This window comes from Podarcis tiliguerta, assembly GCF_965153285.1.
Source record: "Podarcis tiliguerta genome assembly, chromosome: 5".
In the NCBI taxonomy this organism is placed as follows: Eukaryota; Metazoa; Chordata; class Lepidosauria; order Squamata; family Lacertidae; genus Podarcis; species Podarcis tiliguerta.
This window is the reverse complement of record NC_139538.1, coordinates 21,131,832-21,141,222: the sequence shown is the minus strand read 5'-3', so window position 1 is coordinate 21,141,222 and position 9,391 is coordinate 21,131,832. Positions and strand designations below refer to the sequence as shown.

At 43.8% G+C, this 9,391-nt stretch overlaps 1 protein-coding gene across 7 annotated transcripts in view; it reads left to right on the top strand.

Moving 5' to 3' along the window:
• The first annotated feature begins 244 nt into the window (after nt 1-244).
• LEKR1 (leucine, glutamate and lysine rich 1) overlaps nt 245-9,391 on the top strand; it is a 64,998-nt gene continuing 55,851 nt past the window's right edge. Inside the window, exons 1-3 of one of the 7 annotated variants that reach the window (XM_083442750.1) lie at nt 2,422-2,479; nt 2,797-2,890; nt 8,674-8,809. In XM_083442750.1, the coding sequence (XP_083298876.1) occupies nt 8,795-8,809 (15 nt within the window). In that variant the 5' untranslated portion in view covers nt 2,422-2,479; nt 2,797-2,890; nt 8,674-8,794. Of the gene's footprint in view, nt 376-2,421; nt 2,480-2,796; nt 2,891-8,673; nt 8,810-9,391 lie in introns of those variants that run through there. The other 6 variants (XM_083442746.1, XM_083442747.1, XM_083442749.1 and 3 more) reach the window with 6 other exon arrangements.

Below are 9,391 nucleotides of genomic sequence, written 5' to 3'. Positions count from 1 at the left end.
GAACTGATGTGGTCTTATCTGGTACGTAAACAGCCCTGTGAACTTTCAATGAAGGGCGGTATATACATTTAAATCCATGAAATTGCGCTCAAGCGGTGCTTGCTTCCCATCAAACGCGCGCAGGACCGGGGCTATAAGCAGCACGTGTTGACTGAACGCCGCGGAACGCTCGGCAGCAACGGCGCACGCCCGGTGGGAGGACGCGAAGCCAGAGGAGAGACTTCCGCCCTTAGCGTCTGCCCTACTTCTGGTTTCCTTGCCTGGCGGGCAAGCTGGTTGCCGGGGCAACGAAGAAGCGGCGCGGCCTACTCCGGTGTGTCCGCAGGGCTTACCGCTCCCTCCGTCTCCGCACTGCTCTGCTTACCTCCTGCTTGGGTGAGTGAGCGCCTCAGTTACCGGGGAGTAAGCCTTACTTACTCGGCGAGGGCTTACTTCTTACGCCTGAAACCCTGGGGCAGAGCAGCTGCCTGTCAGTGTCGGCACTACTGCCCTAGATAGCGCAGTGGGTCTTGGCATGAGGCAGTTCCACGGGTCCCTGCGTTTCGCTCTCTGGGGCAAGCAAGGCGCTTGGCTCAGCGATGGCCTGCTTTTTGCCACAAAAGTAAAGCCCCGTTGCTTTGGCTTAGCAGATTCCAGCCGGGCTGCTGAAGTTTATTTTCATTTATTTCGCCTCCCTGGGAGAACCAGAGGCAAAGGAGATGAACATGGGGCCTTGTATTTTAATGGTTATGTGAAGAAGGGAGTGGATTGGGGCAGGGGCAGTGCTTTTTCTCACCTGTAACTTGCAAAATATTCATATTTTTTTTGTGCATTTGTGATTACACTTTTGCCACACTCTTCCTTCAGGAAGCTCTGAATCCCTCCCCTTTTTTCGGCCCTGTATACAGTGATACCTCGGGTTACAGACGTTTCAAGTTACATACGCTTCAGGTTACAGACTCCACTAACCCAGAAATAGTGCTTCAGGTTAAGAACTTTGCTTCAGGATGAGAACAGAAATCGTGCTCTGGCGGCGCAGCAGCAGCAGCAAGAGGCCCCATTAGCTAAAGTGGTGCTTCAGGTTAAGAACAGTTTCAGGTTAAGGACGAACCTCCGGAACGAATTAAGTACTTAACCCAAGGTACCAACCCCCTCGTCCAGCCCGGACACTGAGGTCCAGCTCCAAGGGCCTTCTGGCGGTTTCCTCACTGTGAGAAGTGAAGTTGCAGGGAACTAGACAGAGGGCCTTCTCAGTAGTGGCGCCTGCCCTGTGGAACACCCTGCCATCAGATGTCAAGGAAATAAACAACTATCTGACTTTTAGAAGACATCTGAAGGGAGGGTTTTAATGTTTGATGTTGTATTGTGTTTTACTCTGTTGGAAGCCACCTTGAGTATTATTAAAGTAAAGGTAAAGGTACCCCTGCCCGTACGGGCCAGTCTTGACAGACTCTAGGGTTGTGCGCCCATCTCACTCTATAGGCCGGGGGCCAGCGCTGTCCGCAGACGCTTCCGGGTCACATGGCCAGCGTGACATCGCTGCTCTGGCGAGCCAGAGCCGCACACGGAAACGCCGTTTACCTTCCCGCTAGTAAGCGGTCCCTATTTATCTACTTGCACCCAGGGGTGCTTTCGAACTGCTAGGTTGGCAGGCGCTGGGACCAAACAGCGGGAGCGCACCCCGCCGCGGGGATTCGAACCGCCGACCTTTCGATCGGCAAGCCCTAGGCGCTGAGGCTTTAACCCACAGCGCCACCCGCGTCCCCTGAGTATTATTATTATTATTATTATTAATCCTCACATAAACCCTGAGATAGTTTAGGCTGAGAGAGAGAGAGAGACTGGGCCATGAGTTTCATGGCTGAGAGGGGATTTGACCCTGGATCTCCTTGCTTAACACACTAAACTCTACACCATGTTTATAAGATGGGAGGTGAGATAGGTGAGGCAGCTACCAGCTGCTGCTACTACTGGATACTTTCCTCCCCTGCTTACAGTACATAGGAACTTGCCTTACACCAGGGATGAGGAAACGGTGGCCCTCCAGATGTTGGGCTACAACTCCCATCATCCCTGACCATGGTCCATCCTGGCAGGGGCTCATGGGAATTGGAGTCCAACAATATCTGGCGGGCCGCAGGACCCTTGCAGAGTCACACTGTGCTTCCATCTGGCATAGTCCTTTCTATTGTGACCGGTGACTAATATGCACAGGTGAGGTAATCGGTTTTTAGTCCAATGAGCTTTATGAAAATGAGGATTGGTTCCCTTTTTACTGTAGTGTCGCGCGTCCATGTTTTACAGCATGAGGGGAGCTGGTGGGAGTGGCTATAGTATACAGTAGATGGAGTCTTCCTTCCCCCTTATATTATCCCCAAAGCTTGGTGTTTCTGAAAAATTCAGAGTAAATCTTCCAAAGCACCTCTTTTTCTTGATATGTAGGACAGTATCTGTTGGTGCCTTGGACTCAGCCCAATCAATGTAGTAGGTAACCATCATTGTGAGTGTATATGCTTCAAAACTCCTGCAGCAGCCACCTTCTATCTTCTGCCCACATCAGTGCACTAGCAGCACCCTGTGGGTCAGATGTCAGACTCTGTCCCACAAACAGCTGATTTTTTTGTGTCCATGTTATAGCTGATTGCTTTTGAATGTCTTTCCATGTGCAAATGCTGTTGTCAGATTGTGCTGTTGGGTTGGAATATTGTACACCTGCCATTTGAGCTGCCAAAGCAAAACACAAGCAAGGCAGGTCATACTGGGGAATTTTCATCTCAAACTTATAATCAGTTTTGTCTGTTTATAATCTTCTAACAGTTTTGTGTGCCAGTCTTGCAAATCTGTATTTAAACCATAGAAGAATATGGACCGACATGTTCCTGTGCATCCGCTACCTGAGGAAATACGAAAGGTATGCTACAGTGAGCAAACTTGGCAGTTTTGCTTTCTGGTATATTTTATTTATTTTATTTTATTTGTCTGCGGTTTGTTGTCATGTCCATAACAGAACAATTGCCATAGTTCCATTATGTCTGTTGCTCCTAAGTACATATTAATATTTGCACATGCGTGCTGCCTCTTGGAATTGTGCGCCTGGGATTTTTGAAGAAATTATATTGCGCAAATAAACCCATGCACACCCACCCAAAATTTGACAGATTGTGGAATCAGTTGGAGAAAAAAGGAACCTTGAGATGGGAGGGTTTGTAAAGCAGCCAGATTTGGCTTCTGCCAACTAAAAGCTATTTGGAAATGAAAGGGTTTGATAACGAAGGAGGAAGACTAGAAAGTTGGCCAGGCAGAAGGATGATATGGGTCTTATGTCCTCTGAATTACAGAAAGGTTTTTTTCTCTTTAATGAGTCACAGGTTTCAACAGGGGCTCAGCTCCATTGGGAAAGAAAAAATGCTTTACAGTATGTGTTGTTTATGCATTCTAACACTGTGACACCAGATGGCGCTGTGGAGTTCTGTTTTTGCTAACCCGATTTCTCATGCAAACTTTGCAACTTCTTTGATGTGTCTAGAATCCAGCCCATGAGAATTTTAAAAGTATAACATAAATAGTACTAGATCATTGAATGCAGTGCAGACTGTGCTCTTTTAGGATTGCTGGTATCCCGATTGTGCAAAATATGACTAATACACCATTAGAAGAGAAGAATCTTGCTTTAGACAGATATAAATATTTTCTTCCTCATGCTTAAAATACTCAAAAGTGACTGACATGTAATAGCAGCATAGGGAATGATTTTGTCTTTCTCTCTCAACCCATTCCCTCAATAGCAAACCTCTGTGCACTTAAAGAGATTCCATTTGACAGCCTTTTTCCACATGCTCAGTAATGTGTGATGCGCATGCATTACTGAACATGGAGGAGGGACTGGCGCAAAAGATCCAGAGATCAAAAGTATAAATTATCTAGAGCAATAGAATAAAAATAATTATAAATTAGTGAAAGAACAATAGTAGACGAACAAAAACCACTTACTAATTAAAATATATAGAATGCATTTCTGTGAAGACCTGCATGTGATACGTATATGGCTTTTCTTACTAGTATACATTCATAAGCCATACTGTTTGGAGAAGATGTTAAGAAATAAAGTCATATTTGTAATGGCATGCTGTTTGTGCCATGTCAAATTAAGAAGCACTATTTATGTTGGTTTTGAAGCCCTTAGTAGCTGTATAAGAAGCACTTCAGATAGAAGTTGTTAATGAGGCAGCATTTTGCAATTATTCCAGGGCAGTGACAAAAATGACCCCCCACACACAAAAAATGGAAATTGAGTGAAACCTGAATATGCTAGTTATAGAAGAATTCCTTTGTTTCAGTTCAGTTTTTAAATGTAAATCATGCAATGAGATAAAGTACCGTATTTTTTGCTCTATAAGACTCACTTTTTCCCTCCTAAAAAGTAAGGGGAAATGTGTGTGCGTCTTATGGAGCGAATGCAGGCTGCACAGCTATCCCAGAAGCCAGAACAGCAAGAGGGATTGCTGCTTTTGCTGTGCAGTGATCCCTCTTGCTGTTCTGGCTTCTGGGACTCAGAATATTTTTTTCTTGTTTTCCTCCTCCAAAAACTAGGTGCGTCTTGTCGTCTGGTGCGTCTTATAGAGCGAAAAATACGGTACTCTGTACAAGCCAATGTTTTTGGAAAGATAATTGACTGTATTTCAACAGAAATTGTAGTGTTTTCATATAGCTGTTTTTGAACAAATACCAAATAATTAAAAATGACACTTTGTTTCCCCTTTTAAGCCCTGGCAGAGAGAAGCCAAATTACCATTTTATCATGCCTACAAGAGACTGATACTTAGGAGGGATTGAACGAGAGTGGGACAGAACTTTGTAGTACAGTAATTTTGCAAAATAGATGAAAGGGGGCTGAGGAGTAAGAAATAAAGAAAAATAACAGTAGCCTGGAAAGTGAGGGACACTTTGATTTATATTGATTTTATATCAAGTTTTTTTTGTGCTTCCCATTGCTGGATTTTCTGCAGCCATTTCAAGAAAACATTATATATCTAAGGGCTTCATTCAATGGTTTAGCATTAATGAGCAAACATGCAGGTTCCTATGGAGAAGATCACAGCCGCTTTGCTCCACCTCTGGTCTTGTTACTGTGGTGCTTCTGTGAAATGTTTTAGCATTATGCCCAACCCAGGCCTGTGATTCATCTTATTCCAGTCAAAATACAAGCCATGAGCTGTCTGGGAGCCTGCTTGTTTGCACAAAGCTCTGTTAGTATGTACCCACAAACTGGGTAACTGTATCTGCTTGCACTGTGTAATAACAGTATTCAGTGATAATGTTCTTGATGTGTAACTTATCTATTTCATTGTATTGGTAATACAGTCATATCTAAGCCTGTGATCCTATACCTTTTGGATAAATCCCAGTGGGATTCACTTCTGACATGGGTATCGTATATGATCGCACTGCACATTTTTCAGCAGCCTTATAAAACAGGAATTATAATTCTGAAAGTTAAAATGAAAAGGCTTTACATGTAAATATTTTGCAACTATATTTCAGTATGAGCTGTCTTTTAAATATGACTATGGATACCAGAGTACACATTTTAAAAACAGATGTGGGGATGGGAGCAGGATACAGTGGCACATGAGAGATTTGTGTAATGCATAATGTGTCACAAGCCTGTTGGCATTTCATTTTTTTAAATGCAAGATTGAAGAAGTAATACTTTCATTATTAAAGAGGGATTAGTATTCCAGTTTTCTGCCATATATAATAGTTCTTAATTGAACAAGGGGGATTTGCGCAAGCTTCCACTCATAGATTCCCTTGCTAGAAGAGGATCTGCATGTGCGTTCAGAAAATATTTACTACCTGTTGTTAGATCAGGGACTGCACTTGCAGAGTTCTGAGCAGGTAATTGGTCCTATTAAACTGACAGCACAAATTGCCTGGAGGGCTAGGAGGGTCTTTCATAATGCATTGCGGGGAGTGGAATAGGAGCTATACTAAAATTGTGAGTCATAGAATTGTAGCGTTGGAAGGGATCCAAAGGGTCATCTAGGCCAACCTCCTGCAATGCAGGAATCTCAGCTAGATCATAAGTGACACATAGCTTTTCAGCCTCTGCTTGAAAACCTCCAAGGTCTCATGGGAGTCTGTTCTACAGTCAAACAGCTCTTGCTGTCAGAAAGCTCTTCCTGATGTTTAGTTGGAATCTCCTTTCTTGTAACTTGAAGCCACTGTTCGCGTTCTTGCCTCCAGAGCAGGAGAAAACCCTTGATCATCTTGGTCACCCTCCTCTGCACATAATCCAGTTTGTCAATATCCTCCTTAAATTGTAGCACCCAGAACTGGACATAGTGTAGTCTGGCCAAGGCAGAATAAGACAGGACTATGACTTCCCTTCAGCTGGACATTATATTTCTGCTGATATAACCTAGAATAGCATTAGCAACTTTTTTGTGTGTGTGCTGCTGCATCACACTATTGGCTCATGTTAAGCTTATGTTCTACTTACTAAGACCCCATGATCCTTTTCACATGTAGTACAGGCAGTGCAGTACTTTGCTACAAGTACTGATTCCTTTAACCTTTTAAACAATATTTACTCCTGTGTTTCTGTGTGAAGTAGTGCCAGTTCCAGGGGGCCCTTGGGCAAGATAGCTGATCCTCCACTCACGCTGTACCCATCTCCTTCTCCTCCCCACTGTTGCTATATCCATTTGCTTCCCTCTCCCCACCTCAGGCCAAATCCTCACCAACCTCCAGAGAAAGAGAAAGGGAGATGTTAAGTTGTGCTGTGGTCACTGCTGCTTCTCATTCTTTTCTCTGCTTGCTTGGCGTAGACAGGTGAACAGGCAGCAGCAGGAAGATGAGGAACATCACCAGAGCCAGGAGTCTCCAGGGATTGGAATCAGGCCCCCTACTGGGGCTTGATGAGCCTTGGCAGGTCTCCACGATGCTGACCTCTGACTCAATCCCTGGTTTGAAGCAATGTCTATAAGGAAGTAAACTTCTGTTTATAACACAGTTATACTTATCTCCATTTAACCCAAGGGATGGATTCTTGGTTGGATTGTGATAAAACAATACTGAGTTTGTTTCTCCGAGTGCTTTCAGTTAGTACTGGGGTAGGGAACCTACAGCCCACAGACATGGCGTGGAGTAGAAAGGAAGAGAAAGATGGGATGGCAGAGAGGTTTAGAAAGAGCGATGAAATCCTGAAAGGCTGCAAACTTCCTGCATCTCTTGATTTTTCCTGTGAATCATCAGCCCTTCATGGGCCAAAGGTTTCACAGCCTTGATTTTGTACATCATTACTTGGTGCCAATAGAAGAAGAACTTAAGAAGGGTCCTGGTGGACCAGGTCAAAGGCCCATCTGGTCTAGCATCCTTTTCTCACAATGGCCAATTAGATGTCTAAGGGAACCCTGCAAGTAAATTCCTTTGCTTTCTCAAAACTCTCCTGCTTTTTATGGACAACCCTTAGCATTTTCTGTTCCGTGTCCTTCTGTCCCCAGGTCCCTCCCCACCTTAACTCAGCATTCTAGCCTAATGGGCAGGGCAACATATTCGTGAATGGTGGGGATATACAAATAAAAGGCTTAAACACACGCACGCCTGATGTCATGTTATCCCAGCCTCCCCTATATTCCCATTATGTGTAACATAACTAATTGGAATTGTTGCTGTATAATGTGCAATCTGGACAAGAGTAGGGTCCTTTGTCACTTCAGAAATCATAGGCACAGACCTGGCAGGTGCGGCTCAAATGCATGTTAAGTTGTGATCAAATTGATCCATTATGTTGCCTATGCTTAAAATGTATTATTGGCACTTTTAATCATACAGTGGTACCTCGCAAGACGAATGCCTCGGAAGACGAAAAACTCGCAAGGCGAAAGAGTTTTCCGTTTTCTGAGTTGCTTCGCAAGACGGATTTCCCTATGGGCTTGCTTCGCAAGACGGAACGACTTGCGCCTTTTTTTTTAAGCCGCCAATGCATTCCTATGGGAAACCGTCAATACACAGCGGTGCTTCGCAAGACGGAAAAACTCGTAGAACGAAAAAACTCGCAGAACGAATTAATTTCATCTTGCGAGGCACCACTGTACTTTAATCAGAGAGCAGTTAAGTTACTTGTGCTTGAAGCATGTATATGGAGAACTAAAATCTTGACAAGTGTCAGAGTGAGTCCCAAGATGCCCACCCACCCCATGAGAGATTAGGAATATACAGTGAAAGGTACAATCAAGTTCTCGAAGAGCAAGGAAGATGAGCCTGTGATAATTCTCAACTAAATACAACCAGTTTCGTTAGCAATGCTAAAAGCATCTTGTTCATTTTAGGAACTATAATGTAATTAACACTTCTGTGACATTTCCAGATAGACCGCAAACAGGATTCCCCCCCCCCCGCCCCCACCCCGCTCCCTCTCCACTGCCCTGCTCATACTGGAGACATGAAGTGGAATGTCTAAAACTGTTTATTTTGAAAGACAGAAGCAGTGATGCTGCAAGAAATCACAATGTTCTTTTTGGGATAACAGTCCCTCCCTTCCCTTCACATTACAGCTCAGTTTGTCCCCTTTCAGTAAGTAATTTAAGTACTTTGGAACCTTATGGTATTTATTCTGAATAACAGTTTCATATTTCCAAGCACAGGTTGTGACTGCCAGGAAAAACAGAATTAATTTTTCATTTCCTTCAGAGCCACTGTAGCTATGATCAGGCTTCACGAGGCAAAAAGAAGAATTAGGATAAATAAAGGCTGGCATAGTAGTCCTGGAGCCAACATCTCAGACACATAGTTTTATCAAAGAATAGTTAAAATGCATAGCACTGAGGTATGGCATTGGAATGCTTAATTTGGTTATGGCTTGTCTCATAATTACATCTTATTAGTGTTCATTGTTTTGACTGCTGCAAACTTGACTGTCTTTTCTTCCCTTTTGCTTACATTTGAATCTCTTTTTCCCTCCCCCTTCTTCACAGGAAGCTTTCTTATCAGATAACAGTCATCCCTCTTCTCTCAAAGGCTTTGAGTGGAATATAAAATTAAAATAATTGTAGTATAGTCAAAGTTTTTCTTCATTCATGGAAATATGATGAGTTATATATGCTGTGGGGTGGTTTGTTTGTTTTTGGGGTGTTTTTTTTATACAATCTATTTGATAATTTGATGACAGGTCCTGTCCCAACATGGTTTTGGGTAAATAATCATGCAATTAGTTCAGCATTATAAATGCTTTACTGGTTTGTGTGGTGATTTAGGCTGGATAAAAAGGTAAAGGTACCCCTGCCCGTATGGGCCAGTCTTGACAGACTCTAGGGTTGTGCGCCCATCTCACTCAAGAGGCCGGGGGCCAGCGCTGTCTGGAGACACTTCCGGGTCACGTGGCCAGCATGACATCGCTGCTCTGGCGAGC